This window comes from Natrix helvetica, assembly GCF_964273705.1.
Source record: "Natrix helvetica genome assembly, chromosome: 5".
In the NCBI taxonomy this organism is placed as follows: Eukaryota; Metazoa; Chordata; class Lepidosauria; order Squamata; family Natricidae; genus Natrix; species Natrix helvetica.
Window position 1 is genome coordinate 148,063,883 of NC_138551.1, and position 15,256 is coordinate 148,079,138.

Here is a 15,256-nt window from a genome sequence, read left to right on the forward strand (position 1 = left end):
ATTTTCTATTTTTATTTATTAAACTTCTATGCTGCCTATATCTCAGGGAGACGCCGATGTTGGGGAGACTTAAAATACATACCGTATTTTTCGGAGTACAAGACGCATTAAGATTTTTGAAGAGGTAATTTTTTTTTTTAAAAAAAGGGTTTTTTGGCACTCTTGCAAGCTTCCCAAACCTTCTGCACGCCTCATTTATTGTGAAAAACAGGACATGCAGAGAGTTTGAGAGGCCTGCAAACTGTTCCTAGGAGGGGAAATTAAAAATGAGCAAAAAATGACCCCCTTTTTTGCTAAAATGGGCCTATTTTTACCCAAAAAAAGGGCATGCATAGACTTTGGGAGGCTTGAAGAGTGCTCCTGGGGGCTGAAGGGGCAAAAACGAGCAAAAAATGGCTCATTTTTCATTCGTTTTTGCCCTCCCCAGCCCCCAGGAGCACTCTGCAAGCCTCCCAAACCCTCTGCATGCCCATTTTTGCGAAGGGGGCAGGGTTTCGGTGGGCCAAAAATGCTGCATTCAGTGTATAAGACGCACTCAGATTTCCCCCCTTTTTTTTGCGGGAAAAAGGTGCGTGTTATACTCGGAAAAATATGGTAAATAAAAAGCTTTTTTAAGTACCGTATTTTTCAGAGTATAAGACGCACCTTCCCCTCCCCTCCCAAAAGGGTGAAAATCTGGGTCCGTCTTATATATTGAATACAGCATTTTTTGCCTCCTGAAACCCCGCCCCCTTTGCAAAAATGGTCGTGCATAGCCTTTAGGAGGCTTACCGAGTGCTGCTGGGGTGCTGGGGAAGGCAGAAATGAGCAAAGAATGGGCCGTTTTTTGCTCAATTTTGCCCTCCCCCCAACCCCTAGGAGCCTCCTAAAGGCTATGCATGCTCTTTTTTGGTCCAAAAAAATGGGCCCGTTTTCATGAAAAACAGGCCGTTTTTTGCCCCCCCCCCAATCCCCCCAGGAACACTCTACAAGCATCCTAAAGGCTATTCACGGCCTTTTTGTGAAAAGCAACGAGTTCGTTTTCGCGAAAAAGGGCCTGTTGTTTGGGGAGGTCTGCAGCGTGCAAAAACTCCCCCCCCCCTAATTTACCTCTTCAAAATCTTGGTGCGTCTTATACTCTGAAAAATACGGCACTTGGAAAACAATTCAAAGTAGAAAAAGCCAATAGAAAAGCTATAAAACTAAGATTGTGTTCTTAATTTTGCCTTCGAAAATTCAAGAGAACCCATTCTTTCCTTCCTCCCCCATTATAGGCTAAGGACTCTTCACCACCGCGCAAGCTGGCCCCCTCCCCTTCATCTCTGCCAACCCAAGGGGGATTCACAATAGTCAGCCCCCCCACCCTTGTGCCCCCCCCCAACCAGGCATGTTTTGGAAAAACTACAAAGGAAACCTACCCTGCAAGCTTGGCGCTGTTAAGTTATCCTAGCTATTGTGTTGAACCACATTTAAAATTCTACCCCGGACGCAGCCTGGAGCAAGGAAGCTGGCGGCAGATGGCAGCTCCGCTTTCCCTTCTGTCAAAACCTCCCCAATTCCCTCGGTCCTCCCACATTTCAGACTCTTCAGCTGCTCTAGTTCAGTTCACTAGGGACTAGCACCATCTTCTGGATAGAGGAAGAACAGGCTTTTTGTTTAAATGGAAATAAACCAACTGAGGATTAACCTACGGAAGTTTGAATGAATTATTAAGAAAGAGGTAAGGAGAGGAGGATGGAAGGGAGAGAAAGAGAAGGAGAGAGGGTAGGAAGGGGAAGAGGAGAAAGGGAAGAGGAGAAAGGGAAGTGAAGAAGGAAGGGGAAAGAAATAAATCAACTGGGGATTAACCTACAGAAGTTTGAATGAATTATTAAGAAAGAGGTAAGGAGAGGAGGATGGAAGGGAGAGAAAGAGAAGGAGAGAGGGTAGGAAGGGGAAGAGGAGAAAGGGAAGAGGAGAAAGGGAAGTGAAGAAGGAAGGGGAAAGAAATAAATCAACTGGGGATTAACCTACAGAAGTTTGAATGAATTATTAAGAAAGAGGTAAGGAGAGGAGGATGGAAGGGAGAGAAAGAGAAGGAGAGAGGGTAGGAAGGAGAAGAGGAAGAGGAGAAAGGGAAGGGAAGAAGGAAGAGGAAAGAAATAAATCAACTGGGGATTAACCTACAGAAGTTTGAATGAATTATTAAGAAAGAGGTAAGGAGAGGAGGATGGAAGGGAGAGAAAGAGAAGGAGAGAGGGTAGGAAGGGGAAGAGGAGGAAGAGGAGAAAGGGAAGGGAAGAAGGAAGAGGAAAGAAATAAATCAACTGGGGATTAACCTACAGAAGTTTGAATGAATTATTAAGAAAGAGGTAAGGAGAGGAGGATGGAAGGGAGAGAAAGAGAAGGAGAGAGGGTAGGAAGGAGAAGAGGAAGAGGAGGGGGAGGAGAAAGGGAAGAGAAGAAGGAAGAGGAAAGAAATAAATCAACTGGGGATTAACCTACAGAAGTTTGAATGAATTATTAAGAAAGAGGTAAGGAGAGGAGGATGGAAGGGAGAGAAAGAGAAGGAGAGAGGGTAGGAAGGAGAAGAGGAAGAGGAGGGGGAGGAGAAAGGGAAGAGAAGAAGGAAGAGGAAAGAAATAAATCAACTGGGGATTAACCTACAGAAGTTTGAATGAATTATTAAGAAAGAGGTAAGGAGAGGAGGATGGAAGGGAGAGAAAGAGAAGGAGAGAGGGTAGGAAGGGGAAGAGGAAGAGGAGGAGTAGGGGAGAGGTAAAGGAAGAAGGAAGGGGAAGGAGAGGAGGATGGAAGGGAGAGAAAGAGAAGGAGAGAGGGTAGGAAGGGGAAGAGGACGAAGAGGAGAAAGGGAAGGGAAGAAGGAAGGGGAAGGAGAAGAGGAAGGAAGGAAGTAGAGAAGGGAGGGAGAAAAGAAAGGGAAAATAAGGTGGTGTTACAACAAGCGGATGGAATGGTAAATAAAACTGTATTTTATAAACTATTAAATGAAATAACAAATGTATAAGAATGACAAATGTGAAAGAATTATGTGAATGTATGCTTAAAATGGTAAGAGAATAAAAAAAATGTTATTAAAAAGAAAAGGGAAGTTTTGAATGAATTTAAAAGAAACCAGAAAGAAGGAAGAATTACAGTTCACGGTTTTGGGGTTTTTTTTCCCCCTAAAGCATCAGTAGGGATAAATTAAGACTCAGTCACTCAACTAAAAGGTGAAGCTTCCCCTCGCACGTATGTGCTTAGTCGTTCCCCACTCTAGGGGGCAGTGCTCATCTCCGTTTCAAAGCCGAAGAGCCTGCGCTGTCCGAAGACGTCTTCGTGGTCATGTGGCCGGCATGACTCAACGCCAAAGGGGCACGGAACGCTGTTCCCTTCCCACCAAAAGTGGTCCCTATTTGTCTACTTGCATTTTTTACGCGCTTTCGAACTGCTAGGTTGGCAGAAGCTGGGGCAAGTCACGGGAGCTCCCTCCGTTACGCGGCGCTAGGGATTCGAACCAACAAACTGCTGACCTTTCTGTACGACAAGCTCAGCGTCTTAGCCACTGAGCCGCCACGTCCCCCTTACACTATTAACAATGCACAAATAACGCATACTCTATTCCAAACTATTCCAAACCACCGTTCTACTTGGACTACTACCATTTCTCAGCGAAACGTCATAAACCTGTCCTGTATTATTTTTTGCTCGGTTCCTCAGTTTTGCAAATCTGTCAAATTTGACTCAGCAAAATTGCGGTTTCTTTTTTTTAGAATAGCGCAAACTAAAGTTGGTTTGAGTTTTGGCACGCATGCTTCCTTAAAATCTGCATTTTTAAATTTTTTGTCTAACACACACAGGGTTTTGCTTACACATAATTAATGCTTACAAGCCCAGTTGCCTCCTGAAAAAGCATCTTTGGGACCAGCATGACTGAGAATCTCTACAGACCCCGAAGGGTTAAGCCTTGTGTAGCGTACTTACTTAATGCAGCCAATGATGACTTGGGTCAAAGGGTAGATCAGGGGTTGCATGACGTCACTTGGATGCATCGTACTCAAAGCCCGGCACCAAAAATATAAACAATGGACATACTGCCAGTTGTAAACCGATTGATAGTTTTCCTATTTTTTTAAAAAATGAGAGAAGCAGGAAGTAAATTAATGAAGCACGCTGTAAGAACCAAAGCTGTTCAGAATTACGATGAGATGCCTCGGTGTGGGAATGAGGTCGCCACGGTATATGTGCAGATCAGTTTTCCTGATTGGAACACATATATGGAATTTGGGACTGAAATAAATTGAGTATTGAACGCGGGTTGAGCTGGATGCCCACTGGGAGGGCCCCATCTAGAAAGCTGTGTCTGCAAAGTAACAGCTTGCAGAACAATGCATAACGGGGACTTTCCAGGCTGAGGAAAGTTATCTGCAGCCTAGGAAACACATAGTTCGAGCTGATTAAGATATCCACACCAAAAACACCGCTTGAGCTAGAGGAAGCTAACATAACCATATTAGGCAAATGTATTTGTATGTAACCAATGATAATTCAGAATGCTTTCCTTTCCTAATACGCTCTTAATAAAAGGGGGGTTCAGAATACATTCTGGGCCCACTCGCTCCGAGGAAAAACCGTGCGTTTGTCTTCATTCCCCCCTGAGTGGACCCGCCTTGATGCGGCCAACCCCGGAGGAGACCCGGGAAATACCGCACCTCGGTTTTCCTTTCGTGCTGTGACTTTTTAAGATTGCAAAATTGCTGCTTTTTTTTTTTTCCCTTTAAAAGTGAGCTGCAAACTCTTTCCGGATGAAGAGTACGATTAAAAATATTGAGTGGAAGAGGAATTACCATCGATCCGAGAATACGCGGACTACAAAATGGTCATTTAAACACCGAGACGGCACGGCTTAAAGAGGTTGTGTGAATTCAGACACACAACCAGCGTTGGGACTGAAAAGAACGGAAATCTTTGGTGTGCACGACACAGAAACAAGGTTTTGTAAAACCCACAAGTTGGATAAATCCAGACAACACCACGGATCCAGCAACTGGGGATCCTATTGTAAAATTTACAATCAAGTTAAAAAGGAGCAGAAATAACTGTGAATCTTAAGATGCCAAAATTGTCCCTCTCCCCCCGTTCTACTAATTGATGGCATCAATTTTTTCCTGTCCATGGGGTCGTGATGGGTCGAACACAACTTTGCAAGTAACAACAACAAGGTGTGGGAAATGCTCATAATCTGTGCCTCAAATTCACCACTGATGTAAGAAAATCTTAAAAGTCTATTTTGTTTCCACCTTCTACCCAGACTCAGATACCAAATTAAAACCCAACCAAGTCCTAGTAAGTCCCGTTACTAGGATTTCGTCTAACTGTGGGGAGTCCACTACTTGTTCCTTCTGTCATGCCCCCATCAGAGTCTGAATCTGCAGACAGGGAGGAGCAGGAGAGAGAGAGCTCAGGCGAAGAGCAAGGACCACCCCCTCCTGATCCTAAAGCAAGGAGACAAGAGAGAAGGCGAGAACGACACAGACTGAGCAAGCAACGAGGGAGGAGAGTGCCTCGCCCCCTTTCACAAGACACATCTGGGGACTGAGAGGTAAGGAGGTGCCGGTGGGAGGAGCTTTTGTTGGGAACAAGTGTGGAATCTGTGGAGCCACGTGTGCACTTACCGACGCCTGGAAATTACTGTGCTCTTGCCTTGTGAGGCTTTGCCTGCTTCATTGAATTTCTTGTTCTGGTTAGTGTTTGGCTAACCTTGCTTACTGGACTACTTGCAGCCAGAGGCTGCTGAAGATGCGTGTGAGAGCTTTGCCCCAGGACTTGTAAGGAATGTGGGAACTTTGGGGGCAAAGTTGGAGCAATAAAGCAAGAGTTAGACCTGTTCTCTGGCTGCGTTCCTTTTGTGCCTTTGTACGCCTTCAGATAAACCCATCTCCTTTTAAAAAAATGTTTAATTGAATAAACACTAAAAACATTGGACGTAGAGAGACTTTTCTGGCTTTGTCACTTCCATACGAATACAGTTCCTACTTATCGTACATAGCTACATCAATCTTATTAACACATCCCTTATCCTCCTTTATATAATTATCTACCGTATTTTTCAGAGTATAAGATGCATCTTTTCTACCCAAAAGATGCTGAAAATCTGGGTGCATCTTATACACCGAATGCAGACTTTTTTTTGCCTCCCGAAACCCCGCCCCCTTCACCAAAATGGCTGTGCATAGCCTTTAGGAGGCTTTCAGAGTGCTCCTGGGGGTTGGGGAGGGCAGAAATGAGTGATAAATTGGCCATTTTCTACTCAATTTCCCCCTCCCCCAGCCCCCAGGAGCACTCTGCAAGGTTCCTAAAGGCTATGCATGCCCTTTTTTAGACAAAAATGGGCCCATTTTAGCAAAAAAGGGGCTGGTTTTGCTTATTTTGGGGGGGGGACATCCCCCAGGAGCACTCTACAAGCCTCCTAAAGACTATTCATGCCCTTTTTAAAAAAAAAAACCAAAAAACGGGCCCGTGTTCGCAAAAAACTCCAAACTTTCACGTCTTATACTCCGAAAAATACGGTATGTATTTATCCAGTTCCAATTTCACAATCCTCAAACTGTTCTGCTCCGACTCCTTTTCCTCATTTCCAACCATTGACACATTTTGTTCCAGATTTCGTGATATTCTGCCTCGTCTCTATTTTTGACTTCTAGTGTCAGTCTGTCCATTTCTGCACAGATCAAAATTTTCTTCATTGCCTCTTCTTCGGGGGGGGGGGGGGGGAATCTCTGGCGCAGTTATCCCATGCAGCATTAAATACGCCACTCCTTTACTATATATATATATATTTTTCCTTTTATTATTCCTAATGGGAATAGTTCTGGTTTTAAATCTATCTTTCGGTCTAACGACTCTTCCAACCGTGCCTTTATCCGGCACCAAATTTAATCCGGATTTTTGTACATGGCCACCACATATGATAAAGTACCCACCTTCTTCTTGATGGTCATAGCCCCACGCAGGTGGATGGCCAGCTGACGGATGTATATGAAGGCCTGTTGGTAGGACATAGCGGGATCCAGAGCATACATCTCAACTAGCGTCCGTTGCATGAAGTTGATGAGAGGGAGGGCGTTAGGAGAGGTGAATCTCGAATTCTTGACGTAGGAAATGTACATTTGCTAATGGGAACAAGAGAAGCAGAGAATTCGGGTGATGGTTTGTTTTGAGTTGGCCGCTACAGAAAATAAATTCACACATGGTCTTATCCAAGTAGAAACTGCTGAATGAAACCATAGATCCGATAGACCTCTTAGAATAGAATAGAATAGAATAGAATAGAATAGAATAGAATAGGGAATATAGAATAGAATAGGAATAGAAATAGAATAAAATAGGGAATAGGAATGGAGTGGAATAGAATAGGGAATACAGAATAGAATAGGAATAAGAACAGAATAGAATAGGGAATATAGAATAGAATAGGAATAGAATAGGGATGGAATGGAATGGAATAGAATAGGGAATATAGAATAGAATAGGAATAGGAATAGAATAAAATAGGGAATAGGAATGGAGTGGAATAGAATAGGGAATATAGAATAGAATAGGAATAAGAACAGAATAGAATAGGGAATATAGAATAGAATAGGAATAGAATAGGGATGGAATGGAATGGAATGGAATAGAATAGGGAATATAGAATAGAATAGGAATAGGAATAGAATAAAATAGGAATAGGAATGGAGTGGAATAGAATAGGGAATATAGAATAGAATAGTAATAAGAACAGAATAGAATAGGGAATATAGAATAGAATAGGAATAGGAATAGAATAAAATAGGAATAGGAATGGAGTGGAATAGAATAGGGAATATAGAATAGAATAGGAATAAGAACAGAATAGAATAGGGAATATAGAATAGAATAGGAATAGAATAGGGAATAGGAATAGGGATGGAATGGAATAGAATAGAATAGGGAATATAGAATAGAATAGGAATAGAATAGGGAATAGGAATAGGGATGGAATGGAATAGAATAGAATAGGGAATATAGAATAGAATAGGAATAGAATAGGGAATAGGAATAGGGATGGAATGGAATAGAATAGAATAGGGAATATAGAATAGAATAGGAATAAGAACAGAATAGAATATGGAATATAGAATAGAATAGGAATAGATTAGAATTCCTGCAACCGTTCTTCATGTTTTAGTCTCCAGTCCCCTAATCCTCTTTCTTGCTCTTCTCTGCACTCTTTCTAGAGTCTCCACGTCTTTTTCATATCGAGGCGACCAAAACTGGATGCCGTATTCCAAGTGTGGCCTTACCAAGGCCTTATAAAGTGGTATCAACCCTTCCTGTGATCTTACTATGTTGATCTTGAACTTCAACTTACAACTATGTATTTAGTGAGTGCTCAAACCTATACCCGCATAGGAAAAAGTGCCTTATGATTGTTTTTGACACTTATGATCATTGCTTCAAGCCCATCCATGGACAGGTGACCAACATTCTAACACCTGGCAACCGATTCATATTTAGGACGGTTGCAGTGTCCGGGGTCATACGATCACCGTCGGTCGAAGCAAAGTCAACGGGGAAGCCAGATCCACTTAACCGCCGTCTTATTCGCTTAACAACTGTAGTGATCCTCTTAATAACGGCGGCAAGAAAAGTCGTACAATGAGGCAAAATTCACTTAACCGATGTCTCACTTATGGCGACGCTTCACTGGTGGAAACCAGCCACCGCCTGACGTTCTGCTTAATGACGGCCCACGACTCCTTAACAACCACAACCTGAACTATCAATTGTACACCGAAGATCGCATTTCATTTTGTTGCACAAGGTGCAATGACAACAAAGTACCGTATTTTTCGGGCTATAAGGCGCCCCATGATTTTGAAGAGGTACATTAAAAAAAAAAGCTTTTGCACTCCTCCCAAACCCTCTGCACCCGTTTTTTTGCAAAAAAATTTTTAAAGGGTATTCAGAACTTTGGGGGGCTTGTAGAATGCTCCTGGGGGCTGGGGGGGGGGCAAAAACGAGCAAAAACGGTCCATTTTTTTGCTCATTTTTTGCCTTCTCGGCCCCCAGGAGAACTCTGAAAGCCTCCTAAAGGCTATGCATGGCCATTTTTGCAAAGGGGAGGGGTCGGTAAAATGCCAAAAATGCTGTATTCGGTGTGTAAGATGCACCCAAATTTTCACCCTCTCTTTGGGGGGGGAGCTGCGTCTTATACTCCGAAAAATACGGTAAACTAACTAATTTAGCAACATAAATTTCGAGCTGAAGATTTTATAGTTTTATGAGAACTTGGGAAAATGCCTTAATAACAGCTATTCCTTTGGTCCATCAAATCCAAAAGAGAAATAAATGAGACCACCATGGTGTGAAGTTTTGCCTGAAGCCCAGAGTTTTTAATTTTGTAAGAGTGGAAATACTGATCCAGCCTAAAAAAATGAATTTATAGTCTATAGGTTTTCAGTCGCCATCTGTCAGAAATGGTGTAGGATCACCTGCTTGGGTGAAGGGGGTTGGACTAGATGACCTGCAAGGTCCCTTCCAACTCTGTTAATCTTACCTTAAGAACGGAGGGCAAATAAGCTTCCTGTTTATACCGGCAAAATTTGTTGAGTATCAAAAACGCTAAAACTCTCACAACTTCATCGCCGGTGCTCCAGAGTCGAATTATTTGCTTAAGGAAAGAAGAAGAAAAAAATAAGTTATTTTCAACTTCTGTTTTGCTTTTAAAATGAGATGCCCCTAGGGCAGGGGTGGGGAACTGTGGCTCTTTTGCGACTTGTGGACTTCAACTCCCAGAATTCCTGAGGCAGCTATGTTGGTTCTGGAATTCTGGGAGTTGAAGTCCACAAGTCGCAAAAGAGCCACAGTTCCCCACCCCTGCCCTAGGGTAAAAAAAAACTGAATTTCCCCCCCAAGTATCAATCAAGGCAATGCCACTAAATTTCAACCCCTTTTATGGCCTAAAAATAGCATTTCTCATTGGCAACTATATAAATGTGTGGAGTTCAACTCCCAAGAATTTCCCAGTGGGCATGCTGGGAAATAAAGTATATGCATCTTAAAGCATGCTGGCTGGGGAATTCTGGGAGTTGAAGTCCATAAGTCAAAGTTGCCAAGATTGAAAACTTACAAAAGAATGGGATCTTTCACTGTACAGAGTTTGCTTTAGTAAATGACCAGATAATGTCAACATTATCATTTAGAACTGAGCTTGTTGATCAGAAAGTTTGGCGGTTCGAATCCCTAGCGCCGCGTAATGGAGGGAGCTCCCGTGACTTGTCCCAGCTTCTGCCAACCTAGCAGTTCGAAAGCTAAAAAAATGCAAGTAGAAAAATAGGAACCATCTTTGGTGGGGAGGGAACAGCGTTCCGTGTGCCTTTGGCATTGAATCATGCCGGCCACATGACCACGGAGACGTCTTCAGACAGCGCTGGCTCTTCAGCTTTGAAACGGAGATGAGCAGCGCCCCCTAGAGTCAGGAACAACAAGCACATGTGTGCGAGGACAACCTTTACCTTTACATAGTGTTAAGCACTTCTTAAGATACAGTTAATTTTAATCATCTAATTAATTTTAATTTTAAATCGTCTAATTGCAAATCCTTTATTTCCTTGGTATGTTGTTCTTCAGTCTCTCTTTCACTTCTTCTTTTTTTTATTTTGCGAAGCTATGTCTTATTCAATTTATTAAACCAGCCATTTCTTATTTTTCTAAAATAAAGGGGGAAAAGATAACCAGTTTGATGTAATGGTTAAGGTACTGGTTTAGAAACTAGGAGATTGGGAATTCTAGTTCCACCATTGGCATGAAAGCCAACTGGGTGACTTTGGGCCAATCCCTCTCTCTCTCTCTCTCTCTCTCAGCACAACCCACCTGTGTTGTCATTGTGGGGAAAACAAGAAGGCAGTGTGTTGAATATGTTTATTACCTTGAGTTATCTATATATATAAAAATGTGTGTGTGTGTGTATTCCAGCATAACTTTGGAACGCCTGGAGCAATTTCAACCAAACTTGCTACACAGATGACTTACTCTCTGGAGCAACATGCTGTGGGGGTAAACACCTCTCGGGGTGGGCGTTCTGTTAAGGTACAGCCTGTTGTGCCTTCAAATGGCTTCTATTGTTCTGACGTAAAATGGCTTCTACTCTACAGCGCAGTGGAGTTGCCATGGTAACGGCTTCCACAGTACTCCACCAGGGGGCTCCCTCTGCTAAGGGGGAAAATCCAACACTTGAAATTACGCTTGGCCTGGACGTTTCCCCCCTATAAATAAATACCTGGGCAACGGCTAGCTGATAATAATAATAACAACAACGGAGGAATAAAAATCTAATTAATTCATTTTTAAAAAACCAAGTCCCCCCCTCCCCCCCCAAAAAAGGTTGCCCTGGAACCTGTTACCCAGGACCGAAGCCAGGCTACCCAATTTGAACAGGGGGAATCCAACTTGAAAGTTTTATTCCTGCACTTTCTGGCAAGCAGGAGCTATAGAACTTACCTTAAGGAGCATGCGCGATTGTTTGGGGAAGCTCAAATAATAAGGCACTATGGCACTGATGTGGTGAAGAACAGCGATCGTTACTGAAGTTCTTGTTAAACACGACAGAAGCTGTGGAGGGGGGGGGGGAGACAAAATTTCCATCAATACGCCTGGCATGGCTAGTCTGGTGAAGAGAAGGACCAGGGGAGGCAGTAGAGCATCTTCCAATATTTGAGGGGCTGCCAGAGAGAGGAGGGGGTCTCAAGCTATTCTCCAAAGCACCCAAACATTATTCCTAAGGAATAATGGATGGAAACTGACCAAGGAGAGATTCAACCTAGAAATAAGGAGGAACTTTCTGACAATGAAAACAATCAACCCATGGAACAGAAGTTTTGGGAGCTTCATCACTGGAGGCTTTCAAGAAGAGACTGGACTGCCATTTATCAGAAATGGTGTAGGGCAGGGGTGTCCAAACTTGGGAACTTTAAGACTTGTGGACTTCAACTCCCAGAAGTCCACAAGTCTTAAAGTTCCCAAGTTTGGACACCCCTGGTGTAGGGTCTCCTGCTTGGGCGAGGAGGGGTTGGACTAGATGACCTACAAGGTCCCTTCCAATTCTGATCATCTGTAAAATTGCAATGTCTAGGCAATCCACCCATGGAACAGAAGTTGCCTTCAGAAGTTTGTTTGTTTGTTTTATTGGATTTATATCCAACTTTTATTGGATTTATATCCATCTATAAGAAATGATGAAGAGTCTCCTGCTTTTTGGGGGGGGGGGTTGGACTAGATGACCTATAAGGTCCCTTCCAACTCTGTTAATTGCAAATCTGTAAATATCTAATCTCCTACACTCTCTTCTGCCCACACTCCCCGTCCCAAAGGTGCTTTTTTTTTTTGAAGAGGCAACTGGGCTTCCTTTGTTTTTCCCTTGAAGACATTTCGCTCCTCATCCCGGAAGCTTCTTCTGTTCTGCCTGAACGCTGGCGAATGGAGGAATTCAGTCAGAACGGAAGGCGCTTCTGGGATGAGAAGCGAAACATCCTCAAGAAAATAAAGGGGAAAAAATGCATACATGCTATTTCCATAGAATGGAAGACAAAGCAGGAATGGTTAGACTGAATACTTTTTTTTAAGAGAGGAAAATATGTTCTTATTTAGATATCACTTCTGGAATTTGTGCGCGTGAAGGAAAAAAAATAAAAACTTTTTGGTTTTGTTGATGAGGAAGATTTGGCGTTGATAGAGATGGCTAGTTTATATTAATGTGTAAAAGCAAAAGATTGAGGTTGGAGCGTGTTTACCTTGTACTGTGCTAAGAAAAGTTGGAAGCCGATGCTCTTTTTTCTTTCTTTTTCACTTCCCCCTTGTATTTCACCCCCCAAAAAAACTAGGAAGAGATGCCCAATATATTTTAAAAAATGACCAAATCTGAACCTCGCTTGCTAGGGGACTTAAACTCACTTGAATGGTACAGCCAAGGTGCATTTTGATGTCCAATCGTAACTTGCTCCACAAGAGACTGGAAGAAGGCAAGACTAACCTACAACAATTAAGGAAGACATGGTTCAGAAGAAAATATGTCATTCAAAGGCTGCCATTTCTCTGATGGGAGCTGATAGAATTTCAACTGGGCTAGCTGCTATTCAACCAGGAAAGTTTCTTCCCTGCAATGCATTTAAAATTCAAGGTAGAAAATAAATACCGTATTTTTCGGAGTATGAGACACACTTTTCCCCCCTAAGAGAGACTGAAACTTTGGGTGTGTCTTATACTCCGAATGTAGCCCCACCCACCTGTGGCCCACACCCTTTGGCCTCTGCCTCCCAGCAATTTGCCTCCTTGCAGCAAACAGCCAGTTTCAGTTTTAGCTTCAGCACAGCCTGATTAGCACAAACAGCTGATTGTCGGTTGGATCGGCCATGAGCTGTTTCAGGCTGCAGGGATTACTATTGCTCCATTTTCGGCCTCCGCATCCCATTTTTGGCCTCTGCGCACTCTGTTTTCAGCTTCCGCGTGCCGCATTTTCAGCCCATTCTGATCCCTGCTGCCCAGAACGGGAGGAAAATGGGGCATGCAGAGGTCGAAAACGGGATGTGGGGGCTGAAAATGGGGCGTGCAGAGGCGGCAATAGGCAATGGCAATCCCTGCAGCATGAAACAGCTGACCGAAGGCCCAACAATCAGCTGCTTGTGCTGAAACAGAAACGGGCTGTTTGCTGCAAGGAGGCAAATTGCTGGGAGGCAGAGGCAGAGGCAGATTTTTTTTCCTTGTGCTAATCAGGCTGTGCTGAAACTGAAATAGGCTGTTTGCTGCAAGGAGGCAAATTGCTGGGAGGCAGAGGCAGATTTTTTTCCCTTGTGCTAATCAGGCTGTGCTGAAACTGAGGCTGTTTGCTGTTTGCTGCAAGGAGGCAAATTGCTGGGAGACAGATTTTTTTCCCCTTGCTTCCCTTCCCAAAAGCTAGGTGTGTCTTATACTTCAGAGCGTCTTATACTCCAAAAAATACAGTATATAGTGTGCCCATATCCACATATATATATTAATCACTGTCTGTTTTGAATACATAAAAGAAAAAGAGAAACTTGTGAGTTCACAAGGTTGGATCCTGTATGGAACAAAACTGAATCAGGAGGTTGTTCTGCTTCGGGTACCATGAAGCCCCCTCCCAGAAGGGAAGAGGGGAAACAGGTCCCGAAAACGATGTGTAGCATCCCAGACAATCCTGTGGACCCAGCTCGGACACCCAGCTCGGACACCCATCCTGTGGACCCAGCTTCGACACCCAGTAGCATGGATAAAATTGGCCACCAGGAACTGAAGGAATAGTCTTTTGCAGGCTATTCCTAGACTGGAAGAACAAAGAGCAAATAAATGTGAATAAGCAAAATAAATAAATAAACTTACTTTGATTTATTTTTTGCAGGTTTCACCTGGAGCAATTTTTGCACAAGAACAAAAAGGTCCCGGACACAGTAGGAGACAAGAGTGTTGAAGACTAAGGAGAGGGAAAAAAATTGAGAGACATTTCATCAATGAATTTAGCAGTCGTGAGAGAGGACTTGTTCTAACCGAGGCTTCCCAAGAGCCTGAAGCAAACTCCTTGTCCTGACAAAAAAAAAAAAAAACCTTTTATTAACTGACTGTGGATTCTGCTCATTCACATCCAGCAAAGTCTTTTTGAGGGAGGATTTACAGTCACAGACCTTATCTGGCTTGGAGAGCTGCCAGGCCGAGATCTGCAAAACTTGGCAAGGAGTCTCGGAGAGTCACGAACCAATGAAGCAAACTAATGGTCTCCTGCAAACTCCACTCCCCTTTTGCTCCTCTTTTATTCCCTCTGGGAGGGGCCATTCATTGTCCACCTGTGGCCTTACTCCCAAGTCGACCCCTGTTCTTTAGCTGTTCCTTCCTCTGGCAACTCACTGGGAACAGGCTCCAGCTGTTCCTCTGCCACACTGATGTCCGACTCCGAAGGCAGCTGATAACTGGCATACGGCCCTGGCCCCCTCTCTGCCTCCGACACAGAGCCCTCAACAGAGCCTTCCCCAGACTCCAGGACTGGCCCATCTTCCTCCCCAGCCTCCTCACTGTCTGAATCTGCTGCTAGCTCTAATGACCGCTGGCGGGCCATAACAGAACTCTTACATACAGCTGCATGTCTCAATGTCAGCAACTTTTAAGAGGTGGCTGGGGAATTCTGGGAGTTGAAGTCCACCCATCTTAAAGTTGCAGAAATACTGATATACAGGTAGTCCTTGACTTACAAGCATTCATTTAGTGACCATTT

The 15,256-nt window shown here is 43.6% G+C and overlaps 1 protein-coding gene across 1 annotated transcript in view; it reads right to left on the reverse strand.

Annotated features, from left to right (window-relative positions):
* Positions 1-15,256, reverse strand: part of NOC2L (NOC2 like nucleolar associated transcriptional repressor) — a 66,534-nt gene that overhangs the window by 38,283 nt on the left and 12,995 nt on the right. The window contains exons 6-11 of the mRNA XM_081954939.1: positions 14,374-14,464; positions 12,931-13,009; positions 11,482-11,592; positions 9,539-9,652; positions 6,942-7,130; positions 3,943-4,082 (exon numbers count right to left, since the gene is read on the reverse strand). Of these exons, the coding sequence (XP_081811065.1) occupies positions 3,943-4,082; positions 6,942-7,130; positions 9,539-9,652; positions 11,482-11,592; positions 12,931-13,009; positions 14,374-14,464 (724 nt within the window). The remainder of the gene's footprint in view (positions 1-3,942; positions 4,083-6,941; positions 7,131-9,538; positions 9,653-11,481; positions 11,593-12,930; positions 13,010-14,373; positions 14,465-15,256) is intronic.